The 26,199-nt window shown below is 36.1% G+C and overlaps 1 protein-coding gene and 1 long non-coding RNA gene across 2 annotated transcripts; both read left to right on the forward strand.

Moving 5' to 3' along the window:
* Positions 1-432: 432 nt before the first annotated feature.
* LOC137035397 (uncharacterized) lies at positions 433-5,799 on the forward strand. Its single transcript, XR_010897075.1, has 3 exons — positions 433-510; positions 1,007-1,078; positions 5,756-5,799. It is a non-coding gene; the product is annotated as an uncharacterized lncRNA (long non-coding RNA).
* Positions 5,800-17,107: 11,308 nt separating this feature from the next.
* LOC137036186 (uncharacterized) lies at positions 17,108-24,792 on the forward strand. Its single transcript, XM_067410223.1, has 9 exons — positions 17,108-17,585; positions 19,381-19,543; positions 20,289-20,481; positions 20,581-20,649; positions 20,845-20,943; positions 23,632-23,760; positions 23,911-24,127; positions 24,255-24,386; positions 24,572-24,792. The coding sequence occupies exons 1-9, from the start codon at positions 17,477-17,479 to the stop codon at positions 24,790-24,792; spliced, it is 1,332 nt and encodes a 443-aa protein (XP_067266324.1). The 5' UTR covers positions 17,108-17,476.
* Positions 24,793-26,199: the final 1,407 nt, after the last annotated feature.

Below are 26,199 nucleotides of genomic sequence, written 5' to 3' on the forward strand. Positions count from 1 at the left end.
TGTTTTAAGTTTCTTACTGCATTATTTTTCTCACAGCATAGATGCTACTAAAGTGGACTGTTCACTTGGGCGACTGCTGAATGATGATCACAGAAATCCAAATTGCAAAGTCAAGACAATAATTGTTGATGGAAGACCACACCTGTGCCTATTTAGTATAAGAGATATCTTTCCAGATGAGGAGGTCACATACAACTATGGGGATTCCTCGTGGCCTTGGCGTTTAAGGGTGAGTTTCTTGAAGACTTTATTTATTTGAAAGTCAACCATGTTTCACTCTGTTCTGCATTTCATGAATTTGTTAAAAAAAAAAAGATTCTGCATGGCTGCTTTGTGCACGACAGCCATTAAAGTGACAGTAGATACTTAGACTTTGGTTAATACTATCTGGCAAACATCCTTGCCTCAGTTTTGTACCTGTCTTTCTCACAATTACAGGAATTGTGTGACGAGCCATCAGTGACTGTGACTGAATGCCGTGTGAATCCTTCCTCATCAGTGAGTGAGAAAGTAAGTGATCGTATGTTCCTTAATTGTTTACTTCTCTTTGACACTGACAGTGTTAAGTGGAGGACAGTTGGGCATCATACTAGGCTGTTTTATGTGGACCGTTGTCTTAAAGACGTTGTTGTGACGTCTCAACTTTGAGTAAAATGTGCCTTTCTCTGTTTACTCATTTTCATCACTTGTGTATTGGGGGATGGGCATGACTCTGACCTGAAATGTAAGGACAGTCCTCCTCTATGGGGACCGTCGTGTTAGGGTTAGGGTTTGATGAAAAGATATGTTGCTTTGGGTATGTGTCAGACATTGACCTTTATAATGTAAATTGTATTACTGTATAGACAAGATCCTCATGTATACATGTTTTACGTCTGCTTTGTGCACGACAGCCATTAAAGTGACAGTAGACACTTAGACTTTGGTTGATACTAGTATTGGTTGTAGTGCCAATCTGGCAAACATCCTTGCCTCAGTTTTGTACCTGTCTTTCTCACAATTACAGGAATTGTGTGACGAGACATCAGTGACTGTGACTGAATGCAGTGTGAATCCTTCCTCATCAGTGAGTGAGAAAGTAAGTGATCGTATGTTCCTTAATTGTTTACTTCTCTTTGACAATGTTCAAGGATTACGTCACTTTGAAATTAAAATTACCCAAAGCTTTACTCACCCTCAAGACATCCTAGGTGTATATGACTTTCTGATGAACATAATAGCAGAAATATTAATAAATACCCTGACACATCCAAGCTTTATAATGGCAGTGATAGGGTTCAGTGACTATGAACTGAACAAAGTGCTTTCATCCACATCCATCCATCATGAATATATGCTCCACACCGATCCGGAGTGTTAATAAAAGCCTTCTGAATCAAAACAATGCATTTTGCATAAAATAAATATCCATATTTAACAAGTTATGAAGTCAAATATCGAACTTCCGCTAGACCACCTTCCATGTACAAGTTATGAAGAAAGTGTAAACTGGCATCGCGTCAATTACACTTTCTGCGTACATTGAATACGGAAGGCGGTCTGGCGGAAGCTCGATATTCGACTTTATAACTTGTTTAAATATGGATGTCTTTTTACACAAATGCATCACTTCGCTTTAGAAGGCCTTTAATAACACTCTGGAGCCGTGTGGAGTACAGGTTTATGATGGATGGATGTGGATGGAAGCACTTTGTTCAGTTCATACTCATTGAACCCTATCACTGCCATTATAAAGCTCAGATGTGTCAGGATATTTAGTAATATTTCTCTTGTTTCTGATTGTCTTTGTCAGAAACAAGAAAGCCATATACACTGGAAGCCCGTACAAGTTGATTGAACCTAAAAAATTTATGGAAACTCGTTGCCCTAAAAAATTGATTTTCTCTTGTTGAACAAACAAGACATTTTACGTTTAATGGGTTTCATTCATGAAACATTCGTAAATATACGAGTAAATATGTGAGTGATTTGCGCGTAAAGAGACCTTCCCGAAAACTCTTCTCCTGATTCACAAATACTTCGTAAACGTCAGAAGTGATAGTGAAATGTGTGTGTGAGTTAATGAATTCCATTCAGTCATAAATGGGACGCGCGTGCACGCTCATTCTCAATTACCATAAATCCCGCCCATTAAATCCGACTGACGGGCATCATATTATGACACCAAATTAAGGATTTTGGCCATTTTATAGGAAACAATTTCCATAACAATTAAGGGGCCATTAGTTTGCCTAGCCTTATTGAAATCAATTAATTATTTGATTAAAGTGCTCCGTTTGCAGATGCTATTATTGGCTCTCACAAAAAAGTAAAAAGAAAAAATGTATGTAATTACTAGATATATTTTTTTTCAAAATGCTATGTAAATATGTACTTTTATTAAGGTTAATTAAAATGCAGCCTTATTAATGAGCAAAACATTCAGATGTTAAACGCACTATTTACGCGTGACTGGGAGCAGGTGTAGATTTCTTTCGTACCAACTAACATTTGGAAAATACGAACATTTTAATGAATCCGAAAATTTACGCCAGAACCACTTTACACACGATTTACACAAAAATTCGTTCTGCTCGTGTTTCATGAATGAGACCCAATGTACTTAACATTACAATAGTATTGCAATAAAAAGTTTTAGTTCATTTAACTAATATCTGTTTAAATAGCTCAAATTTATTGATTTAGGTCACTTAAAATATTAAATTGCACACATTTTATTGCATTCATTTTAAGACTTTAATTTTAATATAGCTTTTTAATTTCAGTTATTTTGAAGAATTCTTACTTTTTAAGTTAACTCCACTATAAACAAGAACAAAGAATACACCAAACAGTGATTTATTTGAATCCACAATTTATTTAAATTCAGTTTCTAGAGAATAACAAGAAACCATCACAAAATTCTGCTCCAAGATGATTCCGACAGTAGATGGATGGAGGTAGAAGGGCAGTGGATGCTGTGTCATATCTTCACTTTCTAGGCTGTATGCTGTCCTCATCATCAGAAGCCTAAACATGAATAAAGAGATTACTCAGAATATTCACATGCATAATTTCAAAATGATGCTGACACTTCAGCTTAATTTACACACCTTTGTCTGTTGCACAAAATCTCTCAAATCACTCTCTTCTTCCCAACCAGCCTGCTGGTACACCTAAAGCAGAAGAACAAAGTTTGTTAATGTAAGGAAATTGTCAAAACTGAACAAATGTCGAATTTGAATATCTATTTTTCATGTGTATGAATAAACACACAAAATATGAACATAGGCATTTCACTTTACCTGACAGAGCTGGTCAAGACTGAAGCATCTTAGCTTTGATTGGATCTGCTTGGAATCTGCTGAGTGACAAAAAATCCACATTATTTCATTAATTTTTACCAGCAGACAATGTAAACTATATTTAACACAAAAAAAAGCATATCACAGGATGAAATCCTACTGAAACTTAAACACAGATAGCTAGCTTGGCTAACAGCACACAGGTGAGCACAATGTTGCATTTATTTTGTAGATAACTTAGCTTTGTATACGATCATGATTTTGGATTCACGATAATTTTGCAAAACGCAGCTGTGGTGTTTTGCCTGTTGGTGCTTGACCTGCCAAGAGCAGGCTGACATCATCAGTGCAGTGTCATTCACGTTTAATACGAACATTGTGCTTACAAATATCGACAAATAACAAGAATGCATTAATTATTAAAAAGAGATGAACACTTGATATAACACATTCGGGCATTCACTATAATCTTAACTTTACCATAATGGCAAGCGATGATTTCCACTGATTAAGTTACAAATAATGCGATCTGTGAAGAGACCGTGGCGGAAGACTTAACTAGCATGTAAGTTAATGCAGCCAAACTAGCTAACTGCTGTCCCTTGAGATCAATATTGATATGTATCTCATTTACATTCTGAAACGAATTAATAAGAGCTTGTTTCAGAGTAAAAACTAAAAGTTCTTCAACTTACCAGCAAACGTTGACAGAAACACACGCTACATTCCAGCTTGGCGTCATTTCAAACTGCCCAATGAAATTCTTCCTTGTGTTGCATTCCTGTTCGTTGCCATTGACAACAGACTTGAATTAGCACAGTTAAGTTGATTGAACTAAAACATTCCAGTAGAATGAGAGAATACATGCAAATCGTGCACAAAACCCAAAACAATTGTGTAATGAAGAGAAAATTAAAAAGTTTATGTTTAGTTTATTTAATTAGTTTGGGTTAAATCAACTTCAGGGATTACAGTGTACACCTAGGATGGCTTGAGGGTGAGTAAAGGTTTGGCTAATTTTCATTTCAAAGTTAATCTAATCTTTAAGTGTAGGACAGTTGGGCATCATACTAGGCTGTTTTATGTGGACCGTTGTCTTAAAGACGTTGTTGTGACGTCTCAACTTTGAGTAAAATGTGCCTTTCTCTGTTTACTCATTTTCATCACTTGTGTATTGGGGGATGGGCATGACTCTGACCTGAAATGTAAGGACAGTCCTCCTCTATGGGGACCGTCGTGTTAGGGTTAGGGTTTGATGAAAAGATATGTTGCTTTGGGTATGTGTCAGACATTGACCTTTATAATGTAAATTGTATTACTTTATAGACAAGATCCTCATGTATACATGTTTTACGTCTGCTTTGTGCACGACAGCCATTAAAGTGACAGTAGATACTTAGACTTTGGTTAATACTATCTGGCAAACATCCTTGCCTCAGTTTTGTACCTGTCTTTCTCACAATTACAGGAATTGTGTGACGAGACATCAGTGACTGTGACTGAATGCCGTGTGAATCCTTCCTCATCAGTGAGTGAGAAAGTAAGTGATCGTATGTTCCTTAATTGTTTACTTCTCTTTGACGCTGACAGTGTTAAGTGGAGGACAGTTGGGCATCATACTAGGCTGTTTTATGTGGACCGTTGTCTTAAAGACGTTGTTGTGATGTCTCAACTTTGAGTAAAATGTGATTTTCTCTATTTACTCATTTTCATCACTTGTGTATTGGGGGATGGGCATGACTCTGACCTGAAATGTAAGGACAGTCCTCCCCTATGGGGACCGTTGTGTTAGGGTTAGGGTTAGGGTTTGATGAAAAGATATGTTGCTTTGGGTATGTGTCAGCTTTATTTTATTGTGGATAAGGTTTAAACCCAATATGCACACTTTTCAGTCAGGACATGCTTTCAATACAGCAACAACTGCAGTGTCTTTCAGTCAAAAAGAAGTAAACAGTTAAGGTCCGTTTACACCAACAATGATAACTACATTAGCATCCACACCAGCAGAAGGTATCTTTCTGTTTACTGTAAGCACATGCTTGTCTGCTGCTTAAATACTCGAGCTTGGTATAGCAGAATTAATTCTGATTGGCTGTCAATGTTTTTAGCGTTTAATCTGGATATCTTTTTGAAAGTGATTCTAACAATATTGTTTCACTGTACAGTTATTGTTTAAGCTCTTATGGAGATGCTGCTACTCTTAAATATTGAAAGATTTTTTTTAACTATAACTTTATAGTTATTGTCCTTGGTGTGAACAGGCCCTTTTTAGTTGCTAAAATTCACCCTGTCCTGAGTTAGCGGTGAGGGTTTTGCGTTTGGAGAGATTTTCTTGTATAAAATTTGCCTTTTAAGGGACTTTTTTTGGAAGAAAACAACGAATAACATCTACATTCATATTCATTTGTTAAATGTTATGCATCAGAACTGAAACATTTTATGATAATGGTATACAATTGCTCTGATTTCAGATGACCTGTAAAGACAAGTCAAAGACCGTTGCGAAGAAAGGAGATTCAGCTTTGACTGGAGATGAAATGGTACATTGACCTTTATAATATAAATTGTATTACTGTATAGACAGGATCCTCATGTATACATGTTTTACGTCTGCTTTGTGCACGACAGCCATTAAAGTGACAGTAGATACTTAGACTTTGGTTGATACTATCTGGCAAACATCCTTGCCTCAGTTTTGTACCTGTCTTTCTCACAATTACAGGAATTGTGTGACGAGACATCAGTGACTGTGACTGAATGCCGTGTGAATCCTTCCTCATCAGTGAGTGAGAAAGTAAGTGATCGTATGTTCCTCAATTGTTTACTTCTCTTTGACAATGTTCAAGGATTACGTCACTTTGAAATTAAAATTACCCCAAGCTTTACTTACCCTCAAGCCATCCTAGGTGTATATGACTTTCTGATGAACATAATAGCAGAAATATTAATAACTTCCCTGACACATCCTAGCTTTATAATGGCAGTGATAGGGTTCAGTGACTATGAACTGAACAAAGTGCTTTCATCCACATTTATCCATCATTAATATATGCTCCACACCGATCCGGAGTGTTAATAAAAGCCTTCTGAATCAAAACAATGCGTTTTGCATAAAATAAATATCCATATTTAACAAGTTATGAAGTCAAATATCGAACTTCCGCTAGACCATCTTCCATGTACAAGTTATGAAGAAAGTGTAAACTGGCATCGCGTCAATTACACTTTCTGCGTACGTTGAATACGGAAGGCGGTCTGGCGGAAGCTCGATATTCGACTTTATAACTTTTACAATTACAGGAATTGGGTGACGAGACATCAGTGACTGTGACTGAATGCCGTGTGAATCCTTCTTCATCAGTGAGTGAGAAAGTAAGTGATCGTATGTTCCTTAATTGTTTACTTCTCTTTGACACTGACAGTGTTAAGTGGAGGACAGTTGGGCATCATACTAGGCTGTTTTATGTGGACCGTTGTCTTAAAGACGTTGTTGTGACGTCTCAACTTTGAGTAAAATGTGCCTTTCTCTGTTCACTCATTTTCATCACTTGTGTATTGGGGGATGGGCATGACTCTGACCTGAAATGTAAGGACAGTCCTCCTCTATGGGGACCGCCGTGTTAGGGTTAGGGTTTGATGAAAAGATATGTTGCTTTGGGTATGTGTCAGCTTTATTTTAGTGTGGATAAGGTTAAGACACAATATGCACACTTTCTAACAGCATACAAAACAGCATACAATTGCTCTGATTTCAGATGACCTGTAAAGACAGTGTCACTTCTCTTTGACACTGACACACTTGTGTATTGGGGGATGGGCATGACTCTGTCCTGAAATGTAAGGACAGTCCTCCTCTATTATCGTTCCAAAAACAGCTTGATTAAAAAAGGATACTGGTAAATAACTATATATTTTTTATTTATTTGTTTGTTTGCCTATACTTTATGGTGCTAACTCAATTAGCTGGATTTGATCGATGACGATTTGGCACAATCTTGGATTGTTCGGTTCTTCGACACTTATTCTGGAGTTGCTGTCATAGCAACAGGTCCGTAAGCATAAGCCTGCTCGGGAGCAGGCTTATGTCTTGTAAACAGGATTAGATTGCATCTTTTTAAGCGGCACAGATACTTAAAATCTGTTCCATCCAATGCTATTTTATTTAAAGAGTTCTGAACTGAACCAGGAACTAAATTAATAACTTATTTGAAAATAATATAATAATATTGTGTAGTCTATAATACTATTGACACAACCAGTTTTTCTCATTGAGATTTATTTGTGATAATAATTACTTTTATTGGAGTCTTACACACATGCTGTACAGTTAATCTGAGCCGTGCATTATTTTGATTGGTGACATATTATGGGAGTGGCTTGAAACAGAAAACTTGATCTTGACCCATAAGAAACTTTAATTAATGCTGTCATGTAGGGCTGGATGATTAATCGAAAAGTAATCAAAACTGAAATTCAGAACCTCTAACCGACGTAATTTTCCCATGTCGGTTATTTTGTTTTTTTTAATCCTGTTAATACTTCCCCCTTAAAAACACACTACCGCGTGTGTAGCCATGTGACTCTGCCCCTACCAGTCAGTGGCATAAAAGCAAAACACGGAGGTGAACACCGGTTCAACACATACACCGCGTTCCAAATCATTATGCAAGTGACATATCAGTTAGATTTCAGCAGAATAAACATTCAGATTTTAGTTTTTCTAAGAAAATGTTTGTTTGTTTATTTATCCATATCTTTTTAGATAACTGGTATCAATGTCAGACAAAATAATTTGCCAGATCTATGGAAACCCTACTTAGAGGTTGTTCCACATTATTAAGCAAGTCACAGTTCTCATGCAATATGGGAGGAAGAAAGATCTTTCTGAAGAAGAAAAGCATGAAATGGTCCAGTGGTCCAATGTTTTCATGCCTTTTGCACAACATTGGACCATTTCATGCTTTTCATCTTCAGAAAGATCTTTCTTCCTCCCATATTGCATGAGAACTGTGACTTACAACCTCTAAGTAGGGTTTTCATAGATCTGGCAAATTATTTTGTCTGAGATTGATACCAGTTATCTAAAAAGACATGGATAAATAAACAAACAAACATTTTCTTAGAAAAACTAAAATCTGAATGTTTATTGTACTGAAATCTTACTGATATGTCACTTGCGCGCCATCGCTACACTGCGTTCCAAATTATTATGCGAGTGGTGAGCCTTGCATCTTCACTAAACTTTGTCAGTTGTAGTTGTTTTATGGTTTGGACATTTAAGCGATTAGATGATCGGATGTGTATTATATCAAGCTAACATGCTCACGCAGCTGCATTGTGGCACGAACATTCATACAAACAGTAGCTGTGAAGATCGCGCACAGAGAGGAACGCAGAAACTAGTTGTCAGCGCTGTCCTGTGATTTATCACAAAAGTAGCTTAGAAATTCAAAACTTATTATAGCATATATTTTTCTACTTTTGAAGGAACTATTTACAACCTACAACTTCACAATTAATAGAGACAGTACAATTAATCACACGTATACTGGTACTGTGCTAATTTATCTTTATGATTTACAACGAGCAGAAATCTGTAAGAAATGTACAAATGTATAATCATATTTACAGTACAAACCTTGTCAGTGAACTATGAGGGGGAAAAAAACCCCAGAAACAAAATAATCATTCATTAATCGTAATCGAGGTAAAATGTTCAATTAATGAAGGTTTTGATTTTAGGCCGTAATCGTCAAGCCCTAATAACACTTAAGCAAAACATGGTCAGGTCAAAGTGTCTGAATAATTTTTGGTTCCAAATTTTTATCAATTTTACTGGTAGTCCACTGTATGAAGAATATTTTGGTATAATATGTCACAGTTTACTTTAGCTATCTTCATTTACATAAATGAACTATAGTGTCCTGCACCCACTAGTAAAAATATATCAAAAGTTATCCGCTTGTTAAGTCGTGACGTAAGGAACGCCGTTTCCGGGTCCAATCCTTGACTCGTTTCACTTGAGAATGCCATCGGCGGCCGTTTTTGAGCGCTATTTATTCATATTAAACATCAATCATTTTAAAAAGTTAAAACATTTTAAATACTTACAGTCTACACAACAGTCTCCGTGCTCACAGCATCACAGACATTAATATTTTAAATATTTATAAAAGATGAATCATTGTCTGGCCATCTAGAATTTTGGTACGGAGATAAAGGTTATGATTATATATTTTTTTTAGTATTACAACACATCGTGTGTGTATATTAGCACCATTTGTTGTTTTCTTATGGTATGAAATAGAGCGTTAGGACCCGGAAGCGCTGCTGTGTGACGTCAGACTTAACAACCGAATATCTAGAGTCTGAATAATTTTTGGTTTGACTGTATTTACATACTGTATATGTATATATGTATATTTTTATTTGTTTTGCAGAGACCAAATCGAGGAACACTGAAAAGGCCATGGAGCCCAAATGAAGTGAATGCTGTCATGAAACATTATTCCATATTTCAAAGGGACACCTTGCAACAAAAACCGATTGTGAGCAGTGCAAGACTGCAGAGGACCCTGCTCTGAGAGAAAGAACAGTCCAAAATATAAGGGGCTTCGTGAGGAACCGAGGTATGATGTTGAAAAAAAAAGTTCTTAGAGAGTTCCTAGAGAGATCATTTTGGCCTTACATTAATGTGTGTGGCTTTTGTTCTGCAAAATTGTCTAAAATGTTGTTGGACCACTGAATTTATAAGCAGAAGAGTCTGAATCAGGTCTATATTTTGTGCTGAAGACATCCTTTTATTTACTTTTGTTAAAACATTGTTTTTATAGAAATGTACAAATTATTGCATTTTTATTGGAAGGCAGTATAATTTGTTTTTTCCACTGGCACTGTGTTGCTGAGTGAATTTTGTGGCCCATACCCTGTTGCACTTTGGTCCCATAAACATACTTATTTTATATCTTAGTTGTTGAGCCTTTTTTACCATTTGTTAATTTTTATTAATTGCCTTTTCAGTTTCTTTTGAGTTTTATTGCTTCATCTTATTGACCTTTAACTAGTCTTAAGTCTGAAGTGTAAAACTTGCTGATCTTTGATCACTAAATTTTCTTCAACCAGGTTAATTTAACCTGTGTATTGCACCACATGTATGCTTGTTGGCTGACATACTGTAGCAACAGCACATTGTAGCACTATTTCCTTAAGTATGCATATTAATTTTGCAGGTTCAGTGGCAGCAAAAAGATGCACAATAATTTGTGAATTCACTCTTCAATGTAGAAGAGCTGATTTGATTTAGTATGGTTAACTAATACTAGTACTCCTGCTATGTATGGAGTAAATGGAGTGATGTCCAGTTAAACCCAGATTGTCCTCATAATGAAGGGTTAGTTATGGTTGTGTGTGTTTGTGTGTGAAGTCCAGTTAAACCCAAACTGTCCTCATAATGAAGGGTTAGTTATGGTTGTGTGTGTATGTAAACAATGTCCAGTTAAACCCAGATTGTCCTCATAATGAAGGGTTAGTTATGGTTGTGTGTGTTTGTGTGTGAAGTCCAGTTAAACCCAAACTGTCCTCATAATGAAGGGTTAGTTATGGTTGTGTGTGTATGTAAACAATGTCCAGTTAAACCCAGATTGTCCTCATAATGAAGGGTTAGTTATGGTTGTGTGTGTTTGTGTGTGAAGTCCAGTTAAACCCAAACTGTCCTCATAATGAAGGGTTAGTTATGGTTGTGTGTGTATGTAAACAATGTCCAGTTAAACCCAGATTGTCCTCATAATGAAGGGTTAGTTATGGTTGTGTGTGTTTGTGTGTGAAGTCCAGTTAAACCCAAACTGTCCTCATAATGAAGGGTTAGTTATGGTTGTGTGTGTTTGTGTGTGAAGTCCAGTTAAACCCAAACTGTCCTCATAATGAAGGGTTAGTTATGGTTGTGTGTGTTTGTGTGTGAAGTCCAGTTAAACCCAAACTGTCCTCATAATGAAGGGTTAGTTATGGTTGTGTGTGTATGTAAACAATGTCCAGTTAAACCCAGATTGTCCTCATAATGAAGGGTTAGTTATGGTTGTGTGTGTTTGTGTGTGATGTCCAGTTTAACCCAAACTGTCCTCATAATGAAGGGTTAGTTATGGTTGTGTGTGTATGTAAACAATGTCCAGTTAAACCCAGATTGTCCTCATAATGAAGGGTTAGTTATGGTTGTGTGTGTTTGTGAGTGATGTCCAGTTTAACCCAAACTGTCCTCATAATGAAGGGTTAGTTATGGTTGTGTGTGTGTGTGTATGTAAACAATGTCCAGTTAAACCCAATTGGTCAACAATTTTCATTTAGATACTAATCAATTCTTTAACAATTATAACTCTCTTTTCACAATAACATGAAACACCATCAAATGCCTATATTCTGCTTTATTCAAAACAATTTTTATACAAAACTACTTAAAATCTAATGAATAAATTAAGACATTGACATTCAAGGTTCAATTATGAAAACTACTTATGTATCTTACAATAAAACCATCATCTCAAACTGTTCAGTAACATATTTAATCTACATTTTTGAAAAAAAATGTATGCATAAATGTGTGCTCTCACTGGGAAGTGACTGCTCTAGTCAGTGACGGTTAACTAGTAAACTATCCTTTTTTTTTATTTCTTAATTTTTATAGTTAATTTACTTTCATATTTCACTTCCCCTCTTCTCTCTTTGCTCTTCCCTCACATCACACCTGTTAAAGCTCACATTACAAACTCAGGGTTATTTTTTTAAATATTTAATAAGATTAAGCCAGGTTAAGCAATTGCTGATAATTTCTTGCTTTGTTTTGTTTTCTTATTTTGTTTTTCTGTTTACTGGTATTGGAACGTACTTAAGTGATGTGGTACACTCAAGGGTAAAGTTAAACAAGTATGATGCTCATGTTTAATGATGCACTGTAGGTGACTGTCCAGATAAACCAGGGTAGTCCTCATAAGTCATAATTAAATCAGGACACGCCCACTCCCGCCCCGTCCTCACAGTGCTGTAGAATGTCAGGTCTTCATATTTCCAAACTGCTTCACTAGAATTAAATTCTGAGCAGTCAGCGTTTTACCCCATGCCATAAGGAGCAGTTTAATGTTTCTTATTAATTTCTATGACAATGGGAAAGGTGGGTCCCCATAAACCACAATGGAACTTATTTGGAAAAAAAGTCCTTATAAACCACCCGTACCAGTATAGGTGTGTGTGTGTGTGTGTGTGTGTGTGTGTGTGTGTGTACCTACTTATGTCACTTTTGGGTACATTCACCAGGATACACACCAGTAAACTGGGGACCACCAAAAAAACTTGGGACATTTTGTATGTCCTCATTTGTTTGACCATATAGTGGCATTCAGCATGCTCTAAAATGGTTTCCTGGCTTAAAATCTCATTTGTCCCAAAAATTCACTTTTATGTGATTTGTGTACTTAAAGTGTGTATGCCCCCCCACTAAAGTGTGTATAACACAGCGCCCTCTAGGAGAACTGCACTTCCGGAAAGATACACACTTTTGGGATTCTGACCAATCAGAGCGCAGGAAGATACTACGAGCGCGGGACTGGTGATCTGACCAATCAGAGACCAACACGTCACCAATAAAGATGGCGGAGGCAAAAACTATCATGAATATGAATGAATTGACATATAATCCACATTTAATTTGAGAAATATTCACAATAATTTGTGTTTAAATAAAAATAGACTCATTTGCAGGAGCTCTCATGCTTTATATTGGCATGTATTATTAACTTTTAATCCTCGGAGTTTTGCTCTCGCATCAATGTGTGTGTAAAGATCGCGCTGCCCCGCCCCCGCCTAACGGAGACTATATCCGCGTACTGTAACTACAGTTTATTAATGTACGAACGAGTTTGAGGCGGGGATGACAGACATTACGTCATGTGAATATGAAACATACATATTTCCTCCCAAAAGCGGAGGGACAACTGTTTTAATCCGTCAAGTATGATGATTTATACATATGAGTTTATTTAATAAAATACACAAGCAACAAAAAGATTTGAAAACCTTCAAAATCGCTTGCTTTTATGAGTGATTTTATTTGCTTTAAGTGTTTTCTCCTACTTTGCGTTCTGCTGTTCCTCCATTAGTATCAGAGACAAGAGACAAGTACAGTACACAAATAGTAACATAAAAAATAAATAATAAAGATATGTGAAAAAAATATATTATAATATTATATAGATAGGAGCAGTTACAGCAAACATTCTCTTTATATTTTATATATAATATAATAATTTATATTTATATATGATATTTATAATAATTAATATTATATATAATATAATAATTTTATATTTTATATTATATTATATATAACAGTTTCTCTCACTTTGGTGCATTTCTCCAATCACAACTAAAATTCTTACTTGTTCAACATCCACATTATAGTCTCTTGTTCACATCATAAATGAAGATATGTGAAAAAAATATATTATAATATTATATAGATAGGAGCAGTTAACAGTTAACTAAAATTCTTACTTGTTCAACATCCACATTATAGTCTCTTGTTCACATAATAAATAAAGATATGTGAAAAAAATATAATATTATATAGATAGGAGCAGTTACAGCAAACATTCTCTTTATATTTTATATATAATATAATAATTTATATTTATATTTGATATTTATAATAATTAATATTATATATAATATCATAATTTTATATTTTATATTATATTATATATAACAGTTTCTCTCACTTTGGTGCATTTCTCCAATCACAACTAAAATTCTTACTTGTTCAACATCCACATTATAGTCTCTTGTTCACATCATAAATGCAGTTTCTCATTCTCCTGAACAAATTGCAAATGCTTTGGTACATTCATGCATTTGATGTACAAGTGTCAGATGTTTCCTACATTATCACTTGCTTATGTCATGTTCATCAAAATATACTAGGTGTCGAATAGTTTTTATTTTCATAAGCCATTAAATGCAAAATGGTTGAACTAGTCATAAACTGTCAAGCATATTTTCTATACATTTCTTTTAGACTTTTTTTGTCCTGAATTATTAAATTTCAGGGATGAATTTTGAATTTCAATAATGAAGGGGAATGTAATTCAAGCAATGTTCAACAGTTCTCTAAAATATCTCAGATGCCATCTCATTTGGGAGGCACAGACAGAGCACAACACAATGTTACACACTCTGAACATGAATGAACAACAAGGACACAAACAGAGTCAACAGACAGAAGAAGGAGTAAGGATGTGTGGTGGAAGGGTACGGAGGAGAACAGAGGAAGAGGAAGAAGAGGCCAAGACTGAGATGTTTCTGATGGAAATAAGAGCCACTGTTGTAGATCATGCTCTCAGTCATGACCTTAAGGCCGAGACGGGTCAAAAGAGCCGAATGATGGGAGATGTGTTTGTAGACAGAACAGGTGTGAAATCAGATAATGTTCACTATGTACTGTTCACTACATAAACTGTAGACTGATGTAATGCTATGTTACTGCAGTCTACTTGCATTTTACATTATACAGTAAATATTACGGTGGCTGAGAGAGATCACCGCGCACAACTGAAGAAAACACATGCAAACAGAAAAAATGAACAAAACATCTTGATCAGTTTGACAACACACTTGCTGCAAATATTCACCCAAATACAGAAACTTGCTGCAGACAACACACATACAATGATGATGAAAACTTTCAGGTAATCGACAACACCACTGACAAGTGTTCATTGAACAAGCATGTTCCAGCCAGGTTCGTCACTTGTTTGGGGTACCCTTGAAACATTTCTTTGTTATCAGTTCTCCTCTGTCCAACAGTGAACAGAGCATAATTCAGGCAGCTATCATAAGTCCGATTGGGATGATCGCAACAGTCAAAGTATTTATTCCAGTTCCATCCAGTTGAGGATCATATTCATCACGCTGGAATGGATGGTTTGGTGAGGATCTGTGCCACTGGCTGTCATTATATCACATGACATTGTAGCTACTGTAATTTTTTGACAGACCACCAGAAAGTATATCTGAATCCTGTCTCATCCAGTCTAGAGAGACGTGTTCATACTGTTGAAATGTACGCCATACAGATAAAGTGCAGTCTTGTGTATTTTCAATCACTGACATCAAAATCGTATCCATATTACTTCTGAAAATACTGTCAGAGTGTCTTTGTGAACAATGATACAAGGACTTGTCATTTTGATGACACTGATATAAGGATTATGAGCTGGTTACAAGCTATTGCATGTAATCCATTGTGTGCTGTTATTTGTATGAACTGTTTTAAGAAATGCACATACTGGTTTACATCTTAAGGATGCATATGAATGAGAATATATAATAGGAGAGCAGTTACAGCAAACATTGTTTTATATTTAGAGAGAGAGCAGTTACAGTGTTTAGTATAAAAAGTGTTTAAAAGAATCATGACTCAAGCTGGGACGTTTACATGTTTGTTTACAGATTTATTTTGTTCATACTTTGATTTTAAAAGGCACTGGATGTGAAACCCCTGCTCCCCTAACACTAACCCTAACCCTAACCCTAGCCCTAGCTGAGAGCTGCAGACAGTCTGACACTGAGTGACTCGCCGCCCTTCCCCCACCGGCTTCTGATCGCGCGCGCGCCTCCCGCCCATCCCCCACAGCAGCAGCGCAGCAGCTTGAGTGCAGAGTGAGATGAGCTCTGAGGAGAGATCACGAGTGCTGCTCAAATGATGCAATAATCTGTCGTGGATATGCGTTTTTAAAGCACTTTTACAAGATCTAGCAGCTTTTCCTTCCTTTATATTTAATATAAAATACCATAAATTAAAAAAAAAAAATTGAAAGAAAATGCTGTTAATAAAGTGCACGTTAAAGTTTATTTTAGAGCCTCGAAATAATCCACACATCTCCCTGATTTTAACTCAAACATTTGATTAAACAGAATTAGTAAAAATTAAGATATGTGTTCCAAAGAGATCGTTTAAAAGTGATCATGTGCTCTGTCCATTAGAAAGACGTACGCCTCCGTTTTTATTTTATTTTTTATTTTTTTATTTAAGTTTGAAGAACCAGTACTGTGAATAAATCAAACAAAGATCTAGGTGTTTGCCAAAATATTTATTAGGTCAAATAAATGTAGTCACAATTTCAACGTGAAATCCAAATACGTAACTACGTCATGCACGCACGTCAGCTGTGGATGTGTTTTCCCGGGAAATGCAATCACATGGCATTGCTTGACGCGAAAAAGACGACAACCCCCATCAATGGACGCTGGAGAGGTGAGATCAAGTGTTGTCCCGAAAATGCATGATAACTAAAATACACTGTGAAATATGAAAGTTAGTAAGATGTATGTTTACTTTAGTGGTTAAATTATTTTCTGTTAATGTTTTATTTCTCGATTGTATTTGAGTTTGATTCTCATTTGATTTTTTTTTTGCAATAAGGAAAAAAACAGTTTATTGCTTATTTGTAGGCATTGATCAGCAAATATAATTTTGTTATATTTCATATAATATCTCTTTAGATTCTACAATTTAATCAGTGGTAGCCTGTTTTCTCATTTTTTGTAAAATGTCAACAGTATGTATTGTAATTTGAAATAATTAATTTTCATTTTTTATTATTTGATGTCATTTTTAATTTTATGTAATACATTATTTACACTTTTTTTTTTTTAGTGGAACACAAAAGTATCCATGTTTTTTTATTTATCTTCACAGAGCTTTTTTGCACAATGACAGTACATAGACACTTTATTGTATTTTTTATTCTGGGTGTCAAGCTCCAAAGCAGACAAAATAGTCCATATGAATCTATCAGGTTACTGACTGAAAATCTGTAGCTTTTAAATTAATATGAATATGGATTGACATCAATCATCTGGTCACAATGGTTTTTGGCATCAATGATATTGCTGTTTTTTTTAATCTAAATGCCTGTTTCAGACTGGTCACATGTGCTGTCATTGCATAGGGCTCTGTATTACATTTAAAAATAAACTTTAGTGTTCCACAGAAAAACACAACACAGGTTTGTACAATTTTAGTACAGGATTAGTACAATAATTATGTACATTTTTGGGTGAACAATTCCAGTAAGATCAAAAAGATTTTTAAAATGCTTATTTAATCCATTCACCTTATATTTCTTTTTATTTCTTTTTTTCCAGAAATAATGCTGAAAAGCAAAAGGCGTAAAACACCTCTGCAGGATGCAGAGGATCACATGACCCGTAGAGCTGATAAGCCTGGGCTTCAAGAGCAGTTCATCAGCAAATATAAAGGCAAGTATTTATGACTAACCAGATACACGAATGGTTTGGTCTTGATGTCATTAATGCAGAATAACCTGCTTTACAAATAAAGTCTTGTAGTTTAAAGGGTTAGTTCACTCAAAATTGAAGTTTCTGTCATTAATTACTCACCCTCATGTTGTTCCACACCTGTAAGACCTTCATTCATCTTCAGAACACAAATTAAGATATTTTTGATAAAATCTGATGGCTCGGTTAGACCTCTAAAGCTACTAAAGACATATTTAAAACAGTCATGTGACTACAGTGGTTCAACCTTAATGTTATGAAGTGATGAGAATATTTTTTTGTGCACAGAAAAACAAAATAACCACTTTATTCAATAATATCTAGTGATGGGTGATTTTGGGCACACAAAAAGTATTGAACTGCTGTAGTCACATGATCTGTTTTAAATATGTCTTTAGTAGCTTTCTGAACACTGAAAAGGAAATGATTTTGCTCTCAATGCAGGCCTCACTGAGCCATTGAATTTGATCAAAAATATCTTAATTTGTGTTCTGAAGATGAATGAAGGTCTTACGGGTGTGAAACGACATGAGGGAGAGTAATTAATGACAGAATTTCATTTTTGGGTGAACTGAACTTTTAGGTGGTTATTGGTTTGTATGTAAACCAGGACAATGGATCATTTTTATAATAGGGTTAGTTCAAATAATGTCATTTATTACTCACCCTCATGCCGTTCCATACCCGTTAGACCTTCAATAAGGTGATTATTTTTTTTGCAGCTATCAGTATATCGTTGTGCATGATCATGTACATGATCAATGTTTTTTTTAATTTTTTTTTTTATTTTTTGGTTTTTGTTTAATTCCTGAAGTAAGGGCTGCTTTTTCACTTTTTTTTTCTAAGACACAATATAAATCAGTAATACCCTCTTGTGATTTAAAAAAAAAAAAAAGCTTTTACTTTAAAGGCAGTTGCTAACAAGTGTCTAAATGGGAGACAGAGGTTTGTCTGGGACATTAAAAATCGTCACCTGAACAGATAAAGTCATCTACTCACTAGTCACTTTCACAGCCTCGTTGTGTTTAGAGGTAGATTTAGGGATGTACACTGTACACAACCATTCAAACATACATTATAAGAATGCAAAACATTATACTTATTACACAGGGAGATGGATTTTTAAAGTTTTATAGTTCCTGGAGGCACATTTATCAACAACAACAAAAAAACTCTTTATCTAAAGCCAAAAACCATCCATAAACATCCATACACCACAAAGACAAACTATCCAGAAGCGATGCATGTTAAACACAGAATTTTCTTTTAAAAATAATATAACAAAAACATGTTCTAGATGATTTCTTGAAGCTTAATCATGAGGACGATGAAGTTTTGCAACTGTGGTGTATTAATAGGCAAACTTAAGCTTAGTTTCTGCAGCAATACAAAAGCCAGTTAAAACAACATATAGGGTTTTAGTTGAGGGAACCAGGGGTGTGTGAACTACCGGATCACCTGCAAAAATACGTCATCGCTGCAGCACTCTATTCTAAACTATATAAAGCCAAGATAATATTGCTTATGTATGAAAGAGTATAAAAATTTTAACTATATAATTTTAAGACTTTAAAGTATAATGTAATGTATAAAAAGCACAGCATACTTAGAAATTTGCCTGGCTATTGACTATTTTCATTCAGTAATTTCCCTTTTACATATAATGTACATCATATGGCAGAGAACTTTAAGTAATGATCAAAATGATAGTTGACTTTTAATAAACTGCTGAATCTAATGCATTTCTCCTCTTCAGGGCGTGGAGTTTTCACCACTAGAGCTTTTTTCAGAGGTGATTTTGCTCTTGAATACAGAGGTGAACTTCTGAGTTCAGAAGAGAGTCTTGACCGAGCTGAACACTACACTGAGGCCGAGAACGCGTTCCTGTTTGAGTTTCAGTGGTGTGGCAGAAATTGGTGGTGAGTACAGACCTGTTGGATTGATGTAGTAGAGGCACTATATTGTATCGCAAACCTGCAAGATTTAATTCTAGCGGGTTTGCTGTCTCGTGTTTTTTAATTGACTTGTTTTAAATGACCATCACATGCAACTTGAAAAAGAAATGCCTCTATCGTGGTCAGTAGACGAGGTGGCAGCACAACTGTAATGATCAGACTATAATCCCAATCACTTTGAAGCGGTACTAACTGCAGTGGAAGAACAAACCGAGCCGAGTTGAGTCGTACCGCACAGTGAGAAAGTGCCATAAAAGAGCAATGGCACCAGGGTTCGTTTTAATCTAAACAAACATACCAAGTGTGAACACACCCTTAATACTTAAAATCAACCATGAACTGACTTGAAGGGTGCTGAGTGCAGTTTCTTTGAGTCATCAATATTCGTTTTTAACCGTATTCCCAAAAGAGAACAAAATGGTGAATGTTAGATGCATTTGTCTGCTGAGAGGATGTTGCCATACACTGTCCGATAGATCCGTGGTTCTCAGACCCTCCTCTCTGCAGATTCTGTTTGTCTCCTTAACCTGACACACTCGGTTGAGTTCATAGAGCTGTGTCCTGATGATCAGCTGATGGTCTGAATCGGGTAGATTAAAAACGAGACATACAACTTATGCAGAGCGGTGGGTTTCCACTTAAAAATAACTCTACATGTCTAGCATATATAAGATTACAAGTATTGAGTAATAATTTTATGTCTTTATAGCATAGATGCATCTAAAGAAGACGGTTCCTTGGGAAGACTTGTAAATGACGAACACAGAAATCCTACTTGCAAAATGAGAACCCTTGAAGTGAGCAGGAAACCTCACCTGTGTCTCTTTGCTGTGCGAGACATTCTACCAGGGGAAGAAATCACTTTCAATCACGGAGACTCAGACTGGCCATGGCGAGTCAAGGTACTATCAAGAAAATGATAGAAAGATTGATCAGTAATTCAGGATAATCTTTTACTATCTGATTAGTTACCATGTGATTGTGGTCTCATATTTCTCAAGCCTTTGAATCAAGCATCAACTGAATCCTCTGATAAAAAGCCATCCATCAGTTTGGGTCCGCAGAGATCGGTAAGTCCACTTTAAAACATCTGTATCGTTATTCTATATTATTGACTCTTTTGTGAGTAGTGTGTCTGGGTGTTAACAGAAGGAAAGGAGTGATAGATAAAGTTACTGTAGGACAGCTAGAGTAATTACTAGTTTTTCTGTTCTATACAAACATTTCTGATTTTTATATTCACTGGTTCCTTTTCTGGCATCCAGCCTCATTGTGCTGCTCCTGTTTCTTCACCTGGATTGGACGAGGTGAACAGCAGTGGTCCACATAAGCAGTCAGGCAAAGCAAGAACATCAAGAAAAACGGTAACTATCTCATAATGCAGCAACTATTAGATGATTTCTGGGAAAAACTGTTGATATTTGAAATCGACACCCAAACAACCACACCCCTCCCTTCATTGCTCCGCCCCCAAAATACTGAACACCCTATTCAACACAGGCAACTACTAACAGCTGGTGCACAGGTGTTCAACTAGAAAAGATCTTTATCGCTGGCAGACCGTAGGATGCATTAGAAGGTTTGTTTTTAGTTGATTGTAGGTGCGTGTCCACTTCATCCAGCACACTTTGTGTAAACGCTCCAAATGGTACAAAATAATATTCTGTCAGAATTGTAAAAAGTTAAATTGGTTCCTTCCCGGTCTGGAAGGAACCACTGCGGAGAAGCACAGTATCTGTGTGACTCGTCATAGACATAAACAGAGAGAAGTAGCTCCAGCTACAGTGTTCTTTAGACACATGCAGTTCTGTTTATTAACCGCTCAAGCACCAAAAGTTATGGAATGTAAATGTAGCGCCTTACTACCCACCTCTGCTAGTTACCTAGTTATTGTCACAATTTTATTTTCAATATTGTTAATGTACATTTTATGTTTGTTTAAAAGGTTAGTTCAAATAATGTCATTAATTACTCACCCTCATGCCGTTCCACACCTGTAAGACCTTCATTCATCTTCAGAACACAAATTAAGATCTTTTTAATTAAATCTGATGGCTCAGTGAGGCCTCTATTCAAAGCAATGACATTTCCTCTCTCAAGAACCATAAAGGTACTAAAAACAAATTTAAATCAGTTCATGTGAGTACAGTGATTCAACCCTAATATTATAAAGTGACGAGAATATTTTTGTGCACCAAAAAAACAAAATAACGACTTTTCAACAATATAGTGATGGGCCGATTTCAAAACACTGCTTTGGAGCTTTATGAATGGGTTGTTTGCACATGACGTCACAGCAGCAGCGCGAATGAGTCTGGAGGGCAGGGAGTGATGTTTCTATATAGGAATCCTATCAAAAACTCAAAAGGTTTTGCATTGTTTATAGTTGCTCAAATCGTTAAAATCGAGAACCCAGAAGGTGTTTATATCGTTTACATAACTTATACCGTTTTTTATAACTTTTCATTTTTTAACGTTAAAAGTTGTCGCCTTTTTATAGCGTTTTGCATCTGCTGATACTGAAATTAATATGGATACTTACCTTTTGTTTTTGACTCGGTTAAATATTAACATTCTACATGGTATCGTTTGCAGGGAGGAGAAGATATTTTATCCTATTTAATTATAATTGGGTGTTTTCCCTTCAGTTTTGTAGAATTGTTTACAATGTTGATCTGGTTACCACGAGAATAGTGTCACGCGCTGCTGCTTTCAGCCGTCGTATGGTAGAAAATGTCCAAATAAAATAAATATTTAACAAGCTGACAGAAGATGATGCATTTCTTTGTTGGAAGCGTGTAAATGTAACTAGTTTTAATGTTATTTTTGTAAATATTCACTTTCCCCATAAGGAGAATCGGAGGGTCACGATCAGGGATGGACACCGACACGCTGTATTTTTGTATTTATTTCAACAAATGACCAAAATCAAACCCATAGAAGCTTGTGAACAGTTTTGAAGTGGCTGTGTGCAAGTTACAATCATTCACAAGCGAGTGATCATACTCGCAAACATAATGTTAATTAATTATTGCACAAAAACCAAATACAAAACTCAAAAGTATGTTTGTTTTTTTTGTTTTTTTTTAAGTGAAAGGCAGTGGGTTTATTTAGTGACATTATTACATTTGCTAAAAGTCGTCTTTCCTCACCTTCTCAACCAAGGTGAAAATTGTATTACCGTCCATTTTTTTTTCCCCGAACGATACTGTGAGTTCCTATTACAATTCTCGATTCAGCATAAATGACCAACAATGGCGACATTTTTCACAATCAAAAATTAAAATACTGCACTTGACTTCACTAGCAGAAAGGCAGCGCGATATAAACAAACCAGACTAGAACTGAACGCGGCGTGACGGCAGCTTCACATTCTCTATATCTGCCTCCTCGATGGCAATCAAGTCTTTCAATTCAGTGGAAAAGTCTCTCCTCTTCATAACACAAGGATCGCCAACATATGTTGTGATTTTCTGTTTAAACCTTTCTAAACCAGCACAGAAAGGACTTTTCTCCATCTTTTCCATTCTAATTTTCACTGCTTGCCCTCCACCGGAATTTTGCGCTTCACCAGAACCACGTGATTGCAAACAACCTATTGAATCAGTGACTCGGAGCGCCAAAGTCATATGATTTCAACAGTTTAGCCGTTTGATAGGAGAGCCGAGTCACTGATTTGATTTGTGAAGCTCCGAAGCAGTGTTTTGAAATCGGCCCATCACTATATTGTCGAAGTCGTTATTTTGTTTGTTTGGCGCACAAAAAGTATTCTCGTTGCTTTATAATATTAAAGTAGAACTACTGAACTCACATGAACTGATATAAATATGTTTTTTAGTACATTAATGGATCTTGAAAGAGGAAATGTTATTGCTTTGAATAGAGGCCTCACTGAGCCATCGGATTTAATCTAAAATATCTTAATTTGTGTTCTGAAGATGAACAAAGGTCTTACAGGTGTGGAACGACATGAGGGTGAGTAATTATTGACAATATTTTCATTTTTGGGTGAACTAACCCTTTATGCTAAATACTTCTTTATATATCCACAGAAGCGGTTTCAATCAAGACTGGCAAAATTAAGAAAACATCATGAAGATTGCTATGAATGTTTTAACAGGGCAGAAATTGAAAATGAATGCAATACGATTGCTAAACAGCTATCACAAAAAGATTGTTTGGTGAGTAATATGTCAACATCATCACAATACTCTGTGATCAACACCTCAGTCCATTAACAGCTAATTATTTTAATATTAATTAATAGTTTCCTTAGTTCTTTTGCTTGTAGACCTTGTTTTTATTCAAATTATATTTTCAAACTGTTACAGTCATCCTTAGTCACGTCCACAACTGATGCATCCTCTTCATCACCACCCTGTGCTGTGTCCACCTCTGTGATGACCTCATCACCGTCACCGTATTACCGGTTACCAGAGGGGACACTGCAGTTGGCAAAAATGAGTAAAGTCCTAATGGCCATGGAGAAAGGAACACTGTCTGACTTCAAAGGAAAGAAACTTGACAACATTGAAATTGACCCAAATGGTATGAGTATACTTGAATGGTCTGTGTGTGTCTGTGCTGTATATATTTGCAAAAACTGTACATTATCATATGTTACAGATGCTAAGTATAATCAATAAACTGTTGATTTTTTTTATCAATTGTTTAGAGCAACTTGAGGCTCAAGGTGATTCCATGTCAAGTGATGAGGAGGATTACAGTGACGTATCTCAGACAACAGCACCAGCAGAGACTGATCCACCTGTTCAATCTGATCAATCTGTTTCACAAGAGGATCAAGGTAAGAAAAATCTCTAAACTACACACACAATAATCATCAAATAACCATAAATTAGCTCCAAGCAGCAATAGCCATCCAAAGGCTTTTCAAAATTCAGAAAAATCTACACATTAGGACATATGTATGATTTGGTCATACTCACTGATTTAGTTGTTATGAGAATTACATTTTTAATTATTCCATAGGTTCTTCAAATGCTCCAAAAAAGAAATGGGAGGACAATGAGGTAAAAGCAGTAGAGAGACACATGATGGAGTTCATCAAGACATGCAAATTTCCTGGTAAGCAAGACTGTGAAAGATGCATTCACGCAGAGCCAGAAGGTTTGAAGCAGCGAACATGGACTGGTGTGAAAAATTATGTGCGGAACAGGATCACGACTCTTAAAAGAAAGGGTGGTTTGTGAGGAGGCACAAACACAAAAACACTTCAGTGCCTTTTATAACTTCTTTACTGTAAAAAAAAAAAAAAAAAAAAAAAAAAAAAAATTTTATATATTATATATATATATATATATATATATATATATATATATATATATATATATAAAAATATAATAATACTGTAAAAATATAATATGATGTGGAAAGTGTTAAAAGTATTATTTGTGTGAAGAGAGTGGCTCAACTAGTGACCAGCTCATTGAAAATGCTGTACATTAAAGTTGTTAGCAGAAGACTGTACTGCGATGTTGCATAAACTAATCAAAAATACTTTTCTTTAATCTGTACCATTTATCCCAAGTAAAATAATCCCATATTAGCTCTTATAAATATATTTTACATCAAGAAAGACAGAGTATAAGAACGCTAATGAAGAAAGAATAGTTCATTTTCAATTAGGGCTGGGCGATATATCGTATGCGATTGTCACGCGCATTTCGTCAGTAAAGCCGGTTCCCTGATTACCACTAAATCGCCATCACCTGCTTTCAAATGGAGCGGCATTTAATAGGCAGAGCCGTAGATCACTGACAAGCTACGCAATATCGCGTTCATTATTGCAGATGAATCGCCTTCGATAATGAAGGCGATATTGCGTAGCTTGTCAGTGATCTACGGCTCTGTCTATTAAATGGCGCTCCATTTGAAAGCAGGTGATGGCGATTTAGTGGTAATCAGGGAACCGGCTTTACTGACGAAATGCACGTGACAATCGCATACGATATATCGCCCAGCCCTATTTTCAATGTTCCGTTTTCATTGTTGAGGTAAAGGGGATAAGGGGGAGGAGCGAATGTAAAGGTGAAAAGAGGGAGGAGCGAATGAAAAGGTGAAAAGAGGGAGGAGCGAATGTAAAGGGGATGAAAAGAGGGAGGAGTGAATGTAAAGGTTGTGAAAAGAGGGAGGAGCGAATGTAAAGGTTGTGAAAAGAGGGAGGAGCGAATGTAAAGGGGATGAAAAGAGGGAGGAGTGAATGTAAAGGTTGTGAAAAGAAGGAGGAGCGAATGTAAAGGTTGTGGAAAAGAGGGAGGAGCGAATGTAAAGGGGATGAAAAGAGGGAGGAGCGAATGTAAAGGTTGTGGAAAAGAGGGAGGAGTGAATGTAAAGGTTGTGAAAAGAGGGAGGAGCGAATGTAAAGGGGATGAAAAGAGGGAGTGAATGTAAAGGTTGTGGAAAAGAGGGAGGAGCGAATGTAAAGGGGATGAAAAGAGGGAGGAGCGAATGTAAAGGGGATGAAAAGAGGGAGTGAATGTAAAGGTTGTGGAAAAGAGGGAGGAGCGAATGTAAAGGGGATGAAAAGAGGGAGGAGCGAATGTAAAGGGGATGAAAAGAGCGAGTGAATGTAAAGGGAAGGAGGAGGGTGAAGGTAA

This window comes from Chanodichthys erythropterus, chromosome 14 (assembly GCF_024489055.1).
Source record: "Chanodichthys erythropterus isolate Z2021 chromosome 14, ASM2448905v1, whole genome shotgun sequence".
In the NCBI taxonomy this organism is placed as follows: domain Eukaryota; kingdom Metazoa; phylum Chordata; class Actinopteri; order Cypriniformes; family Xenocyprididae; genus Chanodichthys; species Chanodichthys erythropterus.

Excerpts from the sequence above, each read along its gene's own strand:
- LOC137036186 (XM_067410223.1), top strand. The coding sequence starts at position 17,477 with ATGCTGAAAAGCAAAAGGCGTAAAACACCTCTGCAGGATGCAGAGGAT. Across the intron at positions 17,586-19,380 it reads GTTCATCAGCAAATATAAAG|GGCGTGGAGTTTTCACCACT; the intron begins GCAAGTATTTAT and ends TCTCCTCTTCAG. Across the intron at positions 24,128-24,254 it reads CATTGAAATTGACCCAAATG|AGCAACTTGAGGCTCAAGGT; the intron begins GTATGAGTATAC and ends TCAATTGTTTAG.